Source organism: Eleginops maclovinus, chromosome 13, assembly GCF_036324505.1.
Source record: "Eleginops maclovinus isolate JMC-PN-2008 ecotype Puerto Natales chromosome 13, JC_Emac_rtc_rv5, whole genome shotgun sequence".
NCBI classification, from domain to species: domain Eukaryota; kingdom Metazoa; phylum Chordata; class Actinopteri; order Perciformes; family Eleginopidae; genus Eleginops; species Eleginops maclovinus.
In genome coordinates this window covers 12,868,472-12,887,435 of record NC_086361.1, presented here as the reverse complement: position 1 = coordinate 12,887,435, position 18,964 = coordinate 12,868,472, and the positions used below count along the sequence as shown (strand labels likewise).

At 38.5% G+C, this 18,964-nt stretch overlaps 1 protein-coding gene across 1 annotated transcript in view; it reads right to left on the bottom strand.

Annotated features, from left to right (window-relative positions):
- Positions 1-18,964, bottom strand: part of csmd3b (CUB and Sushi multiple domains 3b) — a 312,509-nt gene that overhangs the window by 123,433 nt on the left and 170,112 nt on the right. Inside the window, exons 6-7 of the mRNA XM_063899320.1 lie at positions 17,166-17,278; positions 1,673-1,750 (exon numbers count right to left, since the gene is read on the bottom strand). Coding sequence (XP_063755390.1) covers positions 1,673-1,750; positions 17,166-17,278 — 191 coding nt within the window. The remainder of the gene's footprint in view (positions 1-1,672; positions 1,751-17,165; positions 17,279-18,964) is intronic.

Sequence of the window (18,964 nt, the reverse complement as noted above, 5' to 3'; positions counted from 1 at the left end):
CCGTGCTTTGCTTAGCTCAGCTCATATAGTTTTTTAAAGAGATTTACACATGAACACACACGCACAAACACAAAGTGGAACGAACACAAGCAAATAAATCAGACATGTATTGGCAAAACAACTTCATTAACAAGCATGCACAACAATAAACTACATGGACAAGCACGACCACATGTGTGTGAACCTTTGAGTTTGTTGACATGTATTGGATTGTGTATCAAAGCATATAGTTTTTTTTTTATTCAACCTTTATTTATACATCCCTTTAGATTAAAATCTCTTTTTCGAGGAGGTCTGGCCAAGATAGCACACAAATAAATCATGTCCTAAATCAGACAAGGAACACCAGTGATATGAATCCATCTTAGGAATGTTATTCATATGTTTACATGTGTACGCATTTGCATGTTCAATATTGCATGAACATTTGGTATGCAAATTACTGTTTAAAATATGTGTCTACTGTGCTGTTTATGATAAATCTAAGTGGGAAACATAAATGCACACATTATCATCCTTATGAGTGTAATGTGAGAGGGTGTTTATGTGTGAGTGTAATATAGATACAGAGAGAGTATGGAAGAGATATAATAAAGAGAAAGAAAGGGAAATGGATTTAAGATCACTCTAAAATGTATGAACTTTATTTGGGTTCTGACAGCTTTAATAAGTGAAACTTCAGTAAAATAACTAAATACAACTTTTTAAAGTAATGATTTCTTCAAGAGTTTCCAAAGTTTTAATGTTGAACAGAACGGAATAATATTCATGTGATCATTTTTGCATTACGGTGTGTCAAATGACTTATGAACCATTATAACCTCCATAATTGTTCTTCAGGATGTCTTATTAAAGTTCCAAAGTGGTACAAATCGGTTAAGTTAGAGGAAATTGTAGTAGTTTAGAAGATAAGCAGTGGATTAAAAGGCCATTTTGGGTTCTTATCAATGGTGGACCACTAGATTGTGTATATAGAAAAGTAAATGTACATTTGAATTATAAAATAGATACATAAAACCCACTAACTCTAGCATTGGCCTATATAGCAGAGGGGTTTTGTAAAAATGTCAATAATTGCTTTGTTGCCCTCTAATGACAAGGTCTACAAACTGTTGTTTAGTGTGTGATCAGAAGATAAGAGAAGAAAAGAAAAGAGAAAAGAGCAATGAGGAAATAAAGGAGAAGAGGCAGGGGTAGCGATAAACAATATAACATCAGCTGATTTACATCCGCTGAACAAGCCCAAAGCAAGCCAAAACAAACCATGATTAAGCTTATCAGAACAAGCCTTGATTGAATATATCAAAGCAAGCCATGAAGAATCATGCAAAAACAAAGACACCATGACGAAAATACACACACAACACATCAAACAACCACAAAAACAAAGCAGTCAAGCAGCATGCAGAGGCATGGTCTTATAAAAGCTGTGGATGTTTCATCATTTTTTGTAGCAAAAACTGTATGTCTGAATTGATGTAACCACATGCTGGTTGCAAAACAAGTCATGATTTTTCTGAATTGTCAATAGAAAATACAGTGTTGAAACCAACAGCTTTTTTAAGAGGCAATTTTAAAAAACAAACAAATGTTGTAACAAAATCAGTCCAAGCCAAACCAAGCTATCACACGTTAGTTCATTAGCCATATCGACATTAAGATGTCAACTCACATATTGAAAACTTGTTGCTGGAGTCTTTGCCAGGGAATAATTTAACGCCCCGAGATTTAAAATCTACTGATCGCTTCACTGCAGAGGAGAACAGAATACAGAAAGGAGAAAAATCAGACAGCAGATTGGATAAATTGGTGGAAGAAATAAGATCTAGCGAAGGCATACAAAAAGGCAGATTCTTCTCCCTCACAATGCTGAGAGGAAGAAGAGTACAGTGAAAAAGAAAGATACAAAGGCAAAGGAAATCTTAAAATGGTGGAAACAGAAGTGAGAGGGCCAGAGAAAGACAAAAAGATAAAGACAGAAGTATTGAGAGGATAGAAAGTAGGAAAAATGAGCTCTACAAAAGCAAAATGCAGGGTTTTTCAACATGAAGATAGTAATATATCTCAGACATATACACCAGATGTTTTTCTGGAAGCCCCATAATATTCTGAACAAAAGATGGTAAAGGAAATTGCAGCTTTAAGTAAAATTACAATGATGCCTCTCTTTAATCAAAGCATTCAGATAATGATACTCTAAATAATAACGGTTCCTTTAATCAGCGTGAATCAAGAGAGACAAGAGAAGACAAAATGATGGAGGGATTCTTGTCAGAATGAGCTCAGTTTTTCTTATATGGCGGGGACAATAATTATAAAATATCGGGGTTATCAGTGTTGGACATGCGTGTTTCTACAGCTCAGGAAGTTTGAATATATACACTATAGAGGACAAAGTGAGTGGTCGAGAACTGTATTACAAATCACAAAATAGTGACACAAATAAAACAACCTTGGGTCATTTTTATGACTCCACCCAAAATTGTTGTTTTTTTTCCCGTCAAAATAATTCAGTACATTGTCAACATAAATAATGACAACATAAACACAAATATATATATTGTCCTCATGGACAAAGTACAGTGAGAAATCAGTTTAATAAATGTCTGATAGAGTGGCTGACAGACGTAGTTTCATAATGGCCTTAATAATCCATTGAATCGTGACAAATGGCTGATGAGTTAATGTGCTCCTATTATCCTTATGTTATACAGAGGCTCCATATGTGCACATACATCAGTTACATTATATCTGACGTGGTTAAGTTAATGTGCATTTTATGCCCAACGATTATCATACTGTTGCGAAACGCATGCATATATTTTAATGGTACTCTACTTACCATGTTGACATAATATGAAAATATAACGTGCTTAAGATTCATCTTGTGTAAAGTGGCGGAACATTAGCTCCATGTGTGCATTATTGTCACTAGCATGATGAAATAATGTGATTTTGACCCTGTGTGTGACAAGGAGCAAGCGATACTGATCCCAGACATTATACTCTGTTTGAATGAGAATTGTATAGGGTACTTTATAAACTTGGTTAAATAGATGTTTATACACACTTTTAAGACTGGTCTCATATCGCAATCTCTCCTTAATAAACCTGGAGCAGCAAACATGTTCTCATACGACAGAAATAACCCATGTTTTACACTAGAAACTTATCGTAACACACAAGGTTTTCATCTAAGCACCAGCAGTGTAAATCAAAAATAAAATCTAGACCTTGGGGCTTGATTTATGTCTCTGTTTTATTGAGGTTGAGCCTGGAATGTCCCTTTGTGTAAGCCGAGGGGATGGGAAATCATGTCCTTTTATTGCTGTAAATAAAAACTCGTAGGATTTTGTACATAAAAGCTCCACTGTGATTCCTCCAGATCACAAGTACATGGTGATTTATTTCAACATTTAATACAGTTTGGTTTCAAAGTACATTAGCTTTAGGCCTTGATGTATTTTAAGGTTGTATAGTGTTTACATCCCCACTGGAGCTCTTTTTGGTTGGGAAAGTTAATTCAAAGCAATTCTTTATGAATAAGTTAAACTAATAATGAACAAATGTAGATTTCCTTACACCTTAAAGTATAATTTATGTCATGAATTCTCCCTCAATGAGCTTGCTCCAAACAACCCATACATTTCTGCAGCTTATGACTGCATCAAAACCCAGTACACACATGAAGTGAACACACAAACACTTTAACTAACCTCACAGCAATCCACCTACACAGAGAATACAAATTATTATCCCTGACACCGGTGTCATAGCGATTCAAAATGAGGGGGAACCTGCTTGATATCTGATAGGATCTCTTGCATGGAAAGCGACTCTCACTGCATTTCATTTATGATAATTAAATGCAGAGATTATTCAAATGTGTTCAGGTCATTTCACAAACTGTTTGGTGCAAATACAGACTGCTGTATTAAAAAAATAGCTCACAAGAAACTAGGATAATTTGGACTGAATATATTTTCTGTTTTACTGCATTGCAGACATGCCAGGGATTTAAGATGGATACATCTTCAAATCCCTCTAAGATTAGTAGGTATCTGTTCTACTTTGTGTACATTAATACAAACAAAGATATAGCAAAGCAGAAGACGACAGGGTGTAACAATACATTATGTTTCTGTGGTTGTCTTTAGGTGAAACTTGTATTTGTTATTGTCCCAAGAGACATAAACTACTAAGATTCACCAACATGCTCCTGTTATTTTTGCCAAACGATGGAAAGCTGTGATCTAGATCAAAGTCTTACATTCAGGTTTAAAATGTATTTCAAACCTGATTGTAAATCCTCTTAGGCAGCCAAATCAGGGAATCTGGGCCAAATATTGTTAAAAGTCAAATTTGTTTTCGCCTGTGCAAATTAATTCACTGTATCAAGCCCCTGTTAATATGTATCATAAAACCTCTCCTGTGTGAATATGCATCAAAGTTAAATATGCCCATGTTAATATTCTAGCCTACAAGCAGCAGCTTTACTGCAAACAACAGATGGAAGGGCAGATGCATTTAAGTAAACATATTTATGAAGTTTAATTTATTGCATATTTAACAAAACTATATTTAACTAGCAGCAGAATAAATTGGAACCAGGGTTCAACAGTAAGAGAGTCAAAAGTCAGTTCGATAAAATACACACTGTACGATATGTTATACAAAAGCATCTCTTTGAGTCTGAAGGATTCTGACACATAATCTCTATCTGAATGCCCATACTAAATCCAACACCTACTCTGCTACCCAAGGCAGAATACAACTAAATGACTCACTTATTTTAGTCAGACTTGCCTGTTAACTGCAATACCATCTGGGTTTCACATTTGTTAAGAGTGCTAATGTGGAGCGTTAAGACATCCTCTAAGGAGGTGGTTCAGGCAGACAGGCATTGTTCACTGTGGTTGAACTCACCAGCTTGTGTGCTGGATGTCCCTTGCTGGTGTTTAGAAATACCCACATGAGAAAAGCAAATACAAAACTGTGGGTTATGGTAACATGTGATCTAGGCTGAGGACTAAAGAAATTCAGAAAATCAGCTACAAACATGTGCTCCTCTGTCTTATTTCCAGACTTTGACAGCCAAAGTAACAAAATAAACCGCAGCTTTTGATTCATTTGGAAAGGTCAAGGCTAAACTTAAGTTTGGAGGATTTTGGACTGGAAATGGGAGAAATGTTATGTAGCTGCAATCAACTGATCGGGCATTAAAAACAAAAGGCCATGTTACAAGGGGTATTCAATTAGCAGCTAATGCTTATGAAAAATAAATCGTTTTTGGTAACAACATTTTCAAGCAAAAGTTTGAGATTTGGTTGAAAGTTACAGAGATGACGGTTTCTTTCTGTTTCCAGTGTTTATGCTAAGCTAAGCTAACCAGCTGATGCCTGTAGCTTCATATCAAAGACATATATGACATCACACTGTCGCTATATATCCAATGCTAATAGAAATCACATTTAATATATGTATGAAATAATGTATCGAGTATGACACTTGCTTTGTGATTAATATAGTGTATGTAGCTGGTTCAGAAATGACTTGACTAAGGTGGTTATAAAAAAATCCGTATGTACAGTAGTAGGCTAAAATGCTGATCAAATACCTCTGCCTACATTTGATTTAGTCACAGTTTTAATATATACAATTAGTGAGTGCAATCAGTGGGAGGGAATAGTTGTCAGTGCTGTAGACATCCTCCACATCTGATGAGCCGTTTTGTATCCACAGAACAGCCATCCTTATATAGCTTGTGTCTGTGAGAACGGGCTGCACTATTCAACCAAGTACTTCCTAGCTCTTTTTTTATACCAACAACAAAGAGAGGATTGAACAATAAAGGCCAGCAGTTGTGAAATACAAGCGTCAAGATAATGTAAAACTTGATAAAGGGGTAGTTCATAGATTTATGAGCTCATATGAATCCCCCGAGGCATACAGTGCCTCTGTACTGACTAATGGTTCTTAAGCTAAGGCTGACAAGGAAAAGGACTGGGGGATTTATTTACAAAAAAACCCAATAGTTTATTCAACATTTGCTAAATGTTATGTGTTTCTTTGCTGTAATTATTCAAAGCATTTTGAGATGTTCGCACTTGATTACGTGGCGGTGTGAAGACTGACGAGAGTCATATCAAAGGTGCCATGCAGTCGACAGTATCCAATATGTCAGCCTCCCTGAGGGGATACTGTCTCCCTGCTCGGGTTGAATAATGTTTCTGTACCAGTGGTTGACTGTTGCCTTTTTTTGCACTGACTGACTTATTTGGTTGCCATAGCATTGGTTGAGTGATAATGCCGTCAGTTGTTCATTAAGAGCCAATCACCGCCCTGCAGACACAGAAACTCATGAATAGGTAATGAACAGCGATGATGGAGGGATGTGATTGGCAGGTTGCGCCGCGGGGAAGGAAACATATTGTTCATACCTGACACACGCATAGACACAAGACAAACTGTGCACAGACGTGACATACAAAGAAGCACACATATTGATAGATTTGTCAACTTTAAGTAGACACATACGTACAGCAACACCCTCGTGTAAATGCAAATACACATAAAAAGAGCAGGAAAATCACCAACAGTGACAAAAGTGAAGATAGACACAAATATGTCCAAAGACACATATACAGTGGGGCAAAAAAGTATCTAGTCAGCCACCAATTGTGCAAGTTCTCCCATTGAAAAAGATGAGAGATGCCTGTAATTTTTATCATAGGTACACTTCAACTATGAGAGACAAAATGAGAAAAAAAAATCCAGGAAATCACATTGTAGGATTTTTATTGAATTAATTGGTAAATTCCTCGGTAAAATAAGTATTTGGTCACCTACAAACAAGCAAGATTTCTGGCTCTCACAGACCTGTAACTTCTTCTTTAAGAGGCTCCTCTGTCCTCCACTCGTTACCTGTATTAATGGCACCTTTTTGAACTCGTTATCAGTATAAAAGACACCTGTCCACAACCTCAAACAGTCATACTCCAAACTCCACTATGGCCAAGACCAAAGAGCTGTCAAAGGAGACCAGAGACAAAATTGTAGACCTGCACCAGGCTGGGAAAACTGAATCTGCAATAGGTAAGCAGCTTGGTGTGAAGAAATCAACTGTGGGAGCAATTATTAGAAAATGGAAGACATACAAGACCACTGCTAATCTCCCTCGATCTGGGGCTCCACGCAAGATCTCACCCCGTGGGGTCAAAATGATCACAAGATCGGTGAGCAAAAATCCCAGAACCACACGGGGGGACCTAGTGAATGACCTGCAGAGAGCTGGGACCAAAGTAACAGAGGCTACCATCAGTAACACACTACGCCGCCAGGGACTTAAATCCTGCAGTTCCAGACGTGTCCCTCTGCTTAAGCCAGTACATTTCCAGACCCGTCTGAAGTTTGCTAGAGGGCATTTGGATGATCCAGAAGAGGATTGGGAGAATGTCATATGGTCAGATGAAACCAAAATAGAACTTTTGGTAAAAACTCAACTCGTGGTGTTTGGAGGAGAAAGAATGCAGAGTTGCATCCAAAGAACACCATACCTACTGTGAAGCATGGGGGTGGAAACATCATGCTTTGGGGCTGTTTTTCTGCAAAGGGACCAGGACGACTGATGTGTGTAAAGGAAAGAATGAATGGGGCCATGTATCGTGAGATTTTGAGTGAAAACCTCCTTCCATCAGCAAGGGCACTGAAGATGAAGCGTGGCTGGGTCTTTCAGCATGACAATGATCCCAAACACACCGCCAGGGCAACGAAGGAGTGGCTTCGTAAGAAGCATTTCAAGGTCCTGGAGTGGCCTAGCCAGTCTCCAGATCTCAACCCCATAGAAAATCTTTGGAGGGAATTGAAAGTCTGTGTTGCCCAGCGACAGCCCCAAAACATCACTGCTTTAGAGGAGATCTGCATGGAGGAATGGGCCAAGATACCAGCAACAGTGTGTGAAAACTTTGTGAAGACTTACAGACAACGTTTGACCTCTGTCATTGCCAACAAAGGGTGTATAACAAAGTATTGAGATGAACTTTTGTTATTGACCAAATACTTATTTTCCACAGTCATTTGAAAATAAATTATTTAAAAATCAGACAATGTGATTTCCTGGATTTTGTTTCTCATTTTGTCTCTCATAGTTGAGGTATACCTATGATAAAAATTACAGGCCTCTCTCATCTTTTTAAATGGGAGAACTTGCACAATTGGTGGCTGACTAAATACTTTTTTGCCCCACTGTATACTCATAGCACACATACAGGTCTACACAGCCACATAATCCAAACACACACACACACACACACACACACACACACACACACACACACACACACACACACACACACACACACACACACACACACACACACACACACACACACACACACACACACACACACACACACACACACACACACACACACACACACACACACACACACACACACACATTCACAGCCAGGTGATGAGGGTGTAGGGTTAGGCAGGAGAGCAGAGTACAATGCAGGGGAGAGTGTGGACAGAATATCTATTACCTTCAACACTCAGTATTTGCTAAACCCCATCCATGCCGCAGATGATTTGTTCCTGATATATTCGGACAAAATGTGTAGAGAAAGAACTGAACACAGAGTCACAAAGACTGAGTAAACCATTTTAAATTAGAGAGGAGAGGAATCTACCGCCTGATCTAGAAGGGTGTCTCTATGTTATTTTTAATGACAAAATGAAAGGTTTTCACTATGTAAACAGATTTTAAGTATGTGTCTGCCTGCAGTGCATAGTAATTATCCCAGCACACTGTCTTAGCAAGCAAACCGTTTCACAGATGAGCGAATGATTCACTTCAGCAGGTAAAACCTTTGCAAATGTTCTTAACATCTAATTAGAATTGATTGAGAGGTAAATTCCCATTTCCATACAAGCGGAGGGTAAGAACAAAGAACAAAGTAATCGTAAAAAGTATTGCATTTACTGGTTCATTGGAAAACAGTCACGGATAAGGGTCAGGGTCAGGGTCAAGATCTCACTGAAATACAGGAATGAGAGGATACTGTAGGTGTGACATTTTCATTATGCTGATGTCGAGAAAAAATGCTTTCTAAACATTTCAAGTTTTGGATGCTGAAAGAGCCTATTGATTTTAAGGTGACGCCTGAAGGTCAGGGAGAGCAGTGGGTTCAGTCAGTTGTGGCATTTGAAAATAAAAAAGGCATCCATTCTATCATGGCGATAAATCACGTTTTATCTTCCTGTTCATCCTACAAACCTAAAGTTTAAACAAACCCAGCTGAATCATTTCCAAAACCTCATTTGAGCTTTCCCTGAGGGTAAACACAACATATTGTTCTCTGTTTTACCACAATAATACAGCCTTGTAACTGTAATAAAAGAAAAACAAGAGCGATATATTTGATATGACCATCCTAATCCAGCTGATTCTTTTACAGGCTGTAACCTGACATGCCTCATTATGTTGCTCGTGGTTCCAAATTAATCTGACAACAACAGCTATCTAAGGACCAAACCTGCTGCTTTCTTTTATCATAAGTCACAAACCGGTCATGTGCAAAGTAAAAGTAGTCAGCAAAGTCAGAACATATATATATTAAAAAAGATATAAACAACAATCCCATTTATTGAATGTGATCATCCACAGACTGTTTGCTTCAGGTGTTTTTAATGTCTGTGGACGTTATTCAGCTTTCTACTAACTTGATTACAAATTCACATTGTCAATGGTTATGGTTGCTTGTAACAGGTACTACTAGGGGGGGGACTGTGTATAAAATGGAAAAATATAACTTTCAGTGGTGATAGGTACAGCAAAAATAGTTCAAATTGAAAAATATGAAAGGTTGTCTTACATATCAATTCAATTAGGATTCTGCCAATTCAAACACTGTAAATGCACCTAATAGCACAGTGTGATTCCCCTAGATTTATTCTTACTTCTAATGTGTGAAGATTTAAAACATACAACATAGGACACCTGCCCCAGGGCGCTATACAATAGCTGCCAACTGCTCCTAGTAGGATGGGGTTAAATGCAGAGGTCAAATGTCCTTGTGTGTGCTGTATCCATGTATGTGTATCAATTAAAGAGGGTTTCATCGTCTGATTCTCTGTACCTGATCTTTAAGAGCCATCGACCCATACATAAAGGTTAAGTCTTTAGTGCAGCAGCACGGGGCTTTCGCTGTCATCCCCCCTCCCTCCCCCTTTTCCTAATATTAAGTTATTCTGTCATTAAAGGCACTAACGGAAACATAAATAATCTTAAAAGTAAGAGGTCTTCTTGCACTTGTTTTAAGTGCTCCGGCTCTGCGCGTAAAGTGAAACTGATAAAGGACCTCAACATCTACCCAGCATTAGACAGGGCTAATACCAGGGTAAAGGATCTGTGACTGTAATCATTTACCTTGAATGCATTAAAGCTGCACAACATTTATTTCTTTTAAATGTTCCCTCATTTATCTTAAGCACAACACAAGCGACGGTATTCATTTTAATACATCTTAAAATGTAGGCCTATGCATTACAATGACAACTTTTGAAGTTTTAGAAAATAAATTGTAGCAGTAATGTGTATCCTTAGATGACCCGGTTTATTTCTCTCTGAATCAGATTTTTCAGCCATTTTTAATAATCCCCCTCCTGCCCGTTTGCTTAAAATACTGATCATGATATCTGCTTTTAAGTCTATTAAACCAATTTAGATATGGGGATTCTAGTGAGGTTCATTTTGTGCTTTTAATCATCAGTTCAGGTAAACTGCAAAGCATCCTCACTTTGAAGCATAGCCAGGATCTTTCCACCCTCACCTTTTTTGCTACCTCCACCTATCCCATCTGTAAAAGTTGATTTCCTTTAACAAGAGCCAGACATTATTTCTCAGTGTTCAGACTAAAATACGTACAGTAAATGGAAACACTGGCAACCATTCAATTAAATAGATGACTGGCTGCTTGCCAGACCAAATGGCTGACTGACTGGCTGACTGACTACACATTCTAGGCTTTTACCTGACACTGTTAACTGAGCTACTTACAGTAAGTGCAACATTAGTAAAATTCTGATTGACCAGTGGATTGACTGAATGTCGTTGTGAATGACAATTACACTGTAGGAGTGTAGCTGCTTTCTAATGTGTGATGGTGTGCACTGCAATTTGTTTCAATGGGCTTGAGCTGAGAAACTGCTGTTGGGCTAACGGAGAGGCTGTGTTTTCTTAAGGATTTTAAATTACAATCAAATAATGCTGTTACGAGCATGTGGCATACAGGGTTGTGAAATTACAATTGGAATTACTTTTAAGGTTTGAAAAAGTGAGGTGATTTGTTCAAATCAAACACAATATGATTCAAACAAGTGGATTACATTAAAACATGCAATGGCTTTGGGTACAGTATTCTTAGAGTGTCCATTGTTGACAGTTACACATAATTATTCAGATTGATTTGCTATAGCGTTTTAACTGATATGAAACCAAAGGCCAACAATGAAAGCAATTAGGGAAAAACAATGATTTAGTATAACCTTCTCTTTAATATATGGAGATTATTAGAGCTCAACAGGCCTGCCCTGCTTAGTTACGAGGCTAAGCTATGACCCTGTGGCTATGACTGGATAATCATTGTTTGGTGAAGGTCTTTAACAAAGTTCAATTAAATGCATCCGTTTAATTTTCATCACTTAAAATAAAACCTTAATGTTTTTGCAGTAAATGCATATTTTCCTGGCCGAAGGAGCAATAACCTGAATGAATTGTGTTACCAGTGTCTGAATAGCTGAGTAAATGTGGGACTCACTTGCTGGCTAGGTGTCCACCGCTCCTGAAACTTATAAAAGTTGACCTATTTACAGGGTAAATTTACTGTAAAATTGTGTTCTCATATATTATTCCTGAAGCTGTTGACAAGTCAGAGTTTATTTGTCAACATGAATCACTGGTTTCTAGCTTTAGGGGCGAGCTGCTCACGTCCTTCTTTATTTAACAGGCAGGATGACTGAGAACACATTCCCAGCTGCAGCCTCAGGGTGTATTTCCTGGGGGTGAGACCATACTGTAACGCACCCGGTCACATCTGGAATCTGGCTTCAACACTCACTACACAGGGCAATGTAACAGCTGGGTTTCAGCGCTTTGCTGAAGGGAACTTTGATTGCCACAGCACAGTTTTCCAAACTTGTCCCCAAATTAAAACCTTCACTATTGTTATTTATACACCTGCTGCTCCAAACCAAGCTACAGATGAACTGCAGAAAAACTTTATAACTTGTTCCATAAAAAATTCAATTGGATTTGTTGTCTTAGTGTGAATGCCTTAAGGTCGCAAACAATATTTATAGTAATGGAGCTTTTAGCACAAGTTTAAGCAGGAACAAAATGTACCGTCCAATTTTGTCATCACATTATGGCTAACTTTTTCAGAAACTTTGGCTCAGGAAATAGAACAGCACATCCTTTTATCACAAGGTTGGTGGTTTGATTCCCCGGCTCTGAAGCATCATTGAGCAATACACTAAGTACATTGCTCTAGATGGGAAGGCCGACACCTAGTTATGCTACCATTGTGTTGGTATTTGCAAGTTTTATCAATAAACCCACAGAGGTGATTTACAATTTAAATCCAAAAATAAATGGATACAAAAACATGGCTAAGTTCTTGAAAACCCGTGATTTCAGATAACAGACCACGGTATAAACCTACAGAATACAAACTGAATGTTTTAGTAAGCCAACGTCCCAGTGTGAGACCCCATGCTCACACAGCTGGGGTAATATCCCCACATGACAAGCTGCGAGTGCAAGGAAGATTCAATAAACTCACAGCAGTTCCCAGGGTGACAAACTACATCAACTCTGATTTCCTCCTGGCCTACAAAATGACTACGGACTCTATAGCGTGTTTCAAAACACACTCAGCAATCGCTTATCGCATTTCTATATCAGGGTGACCTGATTTTTTAAATGCATTTAGGTCCTGAAGTGAAAAGCATTTACTGTTGCTCAGAGATGTAGACATTTCTGAATAATTACTAAGCTTTAATTAAACATGCTAATGGCATGGACATTCAATGGATGTGTACATGCTTTTCTGTAAAGTGGGGCACTAAAGAGCAGAGATTTAATGTAGGACATAACAACAAACATAACTGAATGTAATTTTTGTAAAACTAGTATTTTTTTAACATATGATGTACCAGCCTGGTATGTTGGGAGTAAAAAATGAATAGGAGAGGTTTCTGTATTTCAATTAAAAACATAGATGATAGACCTAATTTAGGTCTTTCAACGTCTTGCCCATGGAATGTTTTTAAACCCTGTCATTATGAATCATTTTGAAGCATCAATTAAGCCTTCAAATGGTCAATTAACTCTGTAAATCTTTGTTTAGCCATGTGGAGGAGCTGTAGGCTTTGTGTTACTAAATGCACTTATATTGTACAGGCTTTGTCCAGAACACAACCATCAATCCACACATATTCACTTACTGTTCTTTTATAGTGGTGTACAACAGACATTTGTGACAGCGGGACATTAAAAACTCTCTATGTTAATGCTTGAATATGAAGCCAAACCTCTCTGCCAAATGACTCGTCCCCTCAAACACCACCCATCTCCCGCTCTCTGGCTATCTATCTCATCCTTTTCCCTTTTTCTCTGGTCGCTCTGTTCATTTTTGTCTCCCATTCTGCTCTAATTGTTTTTCTGGATCGCCCCACAGTTTTAACACCTCCCGTCTCCGTTTTTCTCAGTTGTTCCTATGTGATGTGCTTATTTCATTTATGCATCTCTTCCCCTTGTTCTCTGCAAAAAATGGGGTATAAATCATTAGCAGCTTATTTTCAATTCCAGACTTCACCATTTGGGCAGAAGTAGAAGGAAGAGGTTGAACAGATGCACACATGACCCCCCCCCCCCCACACACACAATCTGTCCAGCTAGCTAGCAGCACCGACAGCCAAACATCTCTTTGAGGTCTCATGGCCGTGTCTTATGAAGGAAACTGCGCTGCCAAAGCACATTTGTTTCTTTAATCTCTCAGAGATAAATTTGGAATTGTTTTCATACAGTGTTTGAAAATAAACTTAACTAACCCTGCCCCGGGCTTTGCCATTCTAATTTATTCTACAGGAGACAAGAAGAATTTAGTAGACCAGAACAATCTACGGCTAGCGGGGTTGAATAACAGTCAAAGTAAACATTTAAAATGAGTGGATTATCATTAAGTGGAACTGTTTATAACAAAGTGGAGTTGATGAGCATACTAAGAATACTAATTAAAGAGTAAATCTGAAGGTTACAGAATAATAAATGCAGTGGAACAGATTACAATTAAAGTATAGCATGAAACACAAAATAATAACAAAGTTTAAGGTTAATGATTCTAGAAATAATATAATAAAGGCTTTGAAATGTGTTTGTTCCCTTTCTTTTGCAGTGGTTTGCAAGTAGTTCTACAAGAAATTAAAGGAATAGGATATCCATCAATAAGCCTGCAATGTAAGTAGCGACATTGGCAATCTTTTGGTTCATTAATCCATCCTCACTGCACACTGACACTATAGACACACATTTCTCAAAACAGACACAAGTTATAATAACGTGTAGCATTATGTTATGAAATACAGTACATTGAGCACCCAAGTGACTCAACTGGATTTGAAACCTACCCATGGCCCTTTGCTGCATGTTGTCCTTCCTCTCTCTCCCTCTTTCCTGTCTATCTCTGGCTGTACTATCTAACAAAGGCACAAAAAACAAACAAAATTCTTTAAGAAAAATACAGAAGAACTTATTTGAATTCAGGCAATGTATTGGCTTATTGACACAGGCTCTAACACCAAACTGTGAAGATTTTGAATCAACTCAGACACACAAATTGACCTTCTGCTAATGTACAAAAACCAACATAATGTGAGATGACTGACAGATGACAGGGAGTAGCCAGTCAATCATGGAGAATTAATCAACTAACTTATCACACTGACACCCCCCATTAACATGTTGATTAACCTTTTAAATGAATTAAGATCAATTAAACCAGTTAACAGCAAATCTCAAGGGGGAGTGGTCAGGATGTCAGTCAATCAATCAAGAAGAAAGTCTGGGAGAGCCAGAAGGAGAGATGTAGTTCAGAGGGGGGATAAGGACAAGAGAGAGGACAAGGGAGCTAAACAAAAGAAAGGAGACGGAGGGAGAACTAAATTAAAGGAGGGGAAAAGAAGGATGAGTTTTGAAAATGATTTGAACTCTTGAAAAGGTCCTTTCTACAACTTATATGCTGCATGTGTACATTAAGAATACTGGTTTGACTTTCACTTGCCTGTTCTTAATCTAAATCTGTCAGTGTTTTAAACAAAATCAAACATTTGCAGTGAAGAGTCAACTTCGGTCACATTCAACCTAATACGCTCTGTCATACCCAGAGATTGGGAAATTATGCAGAGTTAATATAAAATCATGATCTGAATTAATTGCACTTTCATTTGCTTAATTGTTTAATTTGACCTCAGTCGTGTAAAAAGGCATATGTGACCAAAAACATTTTCCTCAAATCTAAATATTTAATCACAGTAATTTCAATGAGCACCAAATGTTGGTTAGGTAACCAGCTGGAATCAATTTGCTGTTTAAAGAGTTGAAACATTGATATAAAACCAGCTATAAGATGATTTTTAAACCCTGGTTTAGTGACTATTGATTGCTTGCTCGATGCAATGATATTCATTTCTACCCGAAGGAAACGTTATCTCGTCTGTCTAAAAGAATATGACAATTAAGATTCTATACGAACAATTATAGAAGTTTTGTCTGGAAAAACAGTCACAAAAAGAGAGAGGTTGGAAAAAGTTGAAATGAAAGATGAAACATGTAAACACTGAGGGGTAGCTTAGAATCAAATCTGTGTTTTGTGACTTTTCAAAACATGGCATGTACAAACTCACATAAGGTGTCCAGTTGTCTTTAGAGTTTTTCCTTGACAAACTATAAAAACAAGAGGGTCCAGTTCTGCTGACAGCACATGGCACACATGCTCCCGAGAGATGGCATTTTGGACGGGTCGGTGCACACTTTATTTGTCTATCCTGAGTCTGGTTGGTATTTTCGGTGACTTGCTGTGAACTTGAATGTGCTGTGAAGTGAGAGCTGAGGCACAGTAGGGAGTGTGTCAGTAATAATCAAGTGGCACGGTGCAATTTTGGTGTCAAGCATGACCATGATTTACGCTTGTACTGTCTGTCTACTCAGCCCAGGTCAATGACGCAGGAGGAAGGCACACAGCACTGTTTCCATCATTTCACTGGTAAACAACAAAAATAACCTCACAAATAAATCACGCTCCAGATGAATTGATTTAGGGGATTAAAGGTGATTGGCTGACCATGATTGATGCCAACCCTAACGCTTACTGCTAGTGTATTTCAATCACACCCTGTTTCCAACTGCGCGGCAGATGCGCAACAAGCCTCTGGCCATGAAAATATCAAACACAGCTCCGTGCCCGATGAACGTCGGATGTTGAATGAACTTTGTGCACCGTGCACAGGTGATTCACAGACAGAGGCCAATAGTGTTTAAAAGTACCAAACAAGAGGTGATCAGAGTCTAAAAGAACATGGGAAGGTGGGGGTGAGAAAAACAAGTAGAGTGTAAAATATAAACCCAAGCTCCTCCACATTCAGCTCTCATTATCGCTGTTGTGAGACATGGACGTTGCCAAATCCTTTCCCACATGTTCGCCACCAGTTGGGAGTTTTTTGTCTAATTGTGCGCCTTTGAGCAGAGAGAAGAAGAGAGAGTAGAAGAGAGAAAACTAGAAAGAATGGAGATGCATAAAAAGCGGGAGAGTAATAGAAACGGAAGTAGAGAAGAGACAGGTAAAATGGATTCAACAAGCGTAATTAAAGCGAGTAAGAGACACATTGATGGGTGAAAACTGTCTGTTGAATAGGAAAAAAGGATCAGAAAGAACCAAAACACAAAAAGGCGAAAAAGGAAAGAAAGAAAAGATCACAGGAGCTTAAGTAGAACCTTAAAAATAACAAAGAAATCAGGAGATTTTTGACAGAGTTCTGTTAGTCATTAGTTAACCATCCCACACCAGGATGTTGTTTCTCTGGTTGTTGTCACATTTGAGCCATCTTACCTTGATAATGTGCGCTGAAACCACGGTAACGGTGGTTGTTATCAGTCACAAAATGCAGTCGGAGCCAGTTTTTGTTGCTAACGACGGGAGAGGGTACATTACTGCCTGACAACCTGAAAGAAAGAAATAAAAAACATGTGTAAGATTTGAAAAAAAAGCTAAACAACATGCACATTCCCAGACAAACACACCTACAAAAGCTGAGCCCTTGCTCGTTTTCCCCCTAACTAATCCTAAACTAGACCCTAGAGGACCAGACACAAGAGAGTGTTGCAAACATGCCATGCGCTGAAGGTCTGAAACTTCAATTGGCTCTTTTACAAATAGAAGTACATATGAGTATGAACAGAAAAAACTTTAGAAGCAACAGAGAAACACAAGAAATTGTGTAGCCATTCTGTAAAGGAACAAAGCTTGAGTCTGTTAAACAAGGTTGTCAAGCAGTAAAAATGTCACTGCAACAACAGAGAGAAACAATCTGCCTAAGGTTTAGTTTACTTTGCTTTCTTTACACTTTCTCTCTCTTGCATGTGTATCTCAGTGTGTGTTACTGCTGTCTAGAATGGGGTGAGAACAAAGCCTATTGTGTGTGTGATGACACAGAGTGAATTACACAGTATCAGGACTTCACTGCCCAATACAACCAGCGTGGGTCTCTAGCACCACTTAGGTTAACTTGGGAAAAGGTAGCTTACTTAATAAAGTAGAAATGTGGTGTTTCTTATTCATTGTTCTTGCTTAGAACGCCAACTTGTGACAGCTGGATAGGGTAAGGGATCTCATGGATGTTTCTGATGCTTTTGTAAAATGTAGGGGACCACATTATATTCCTTTATATTACTAACTGTTAAGTCCACTTCTATTACCCTATACGTTATCTAATAGACTGTTATATGGAATTATGACAATGTTTCAAACAGCTTCCTGACCATGAGACTGCGATATAACATTTTTAACAATGGTGGCTTTTTGCATAGAAGCTTATGAACTGAGGCTTTGATAGGGCACGGCACCGGCAGATAGGACCCAATTTGCAATTCTTTCATCAACTGGGCAGGATAAGATCCCTTAATTGGCTGAGAAGATGAACAAGGCTCTTGTGGTTAGCAAAGTGAGTGTTAGGGCATTGCTGGCAGCCTGAGAAGAGGTGACTGCTATCCAGTTGGCACTTAGAGAAAAAAAACCCCTCCCTGCTGCTGGTATTATTTCACATATCCGCAGCTGAAATACAATCTCAGGCAATAACCTTCCTCTATACACCAGCTCTTTGATGTATGGTACTTTCATCTTGTAGCATCAGCCAACAGGTGCCTTTTCTACTCACATTACATTTTCATAGTTTTTTATTCGAGTAATTTCACCTTGGCTGTTACATTTGAGACACAGGTATGCGTGTGAATGTGATTGCCCTCCTATGTTGGCTTGTCTCCTTGTATAAACCCCTGCTGTTAACCTTCACAGTCCATTAATATGAACACACACACACAGGCACACCAATGCATGCTCACACACTCACACACACACACACACACACACACACACACACACACACACACACACACACACACACACACACACACACACACACACAAGGATAGTGGCAGTACAGTGTATACACTACTGTCCAACAGGAGTACGGTCTAATAACAGCGATATGAAGTGGAGCACAAAAATGCTGAGCAGGTGTTTTAAAAAGTGTGTGTGTGTGTGTGTGTGTGTGTATGTGTGTGTGTGTGTGTGTGTGTGTGAGTGAAGCAGGGGGAGGGTCACCTTGTGACCTAGATCAGTGGGATTCTCTG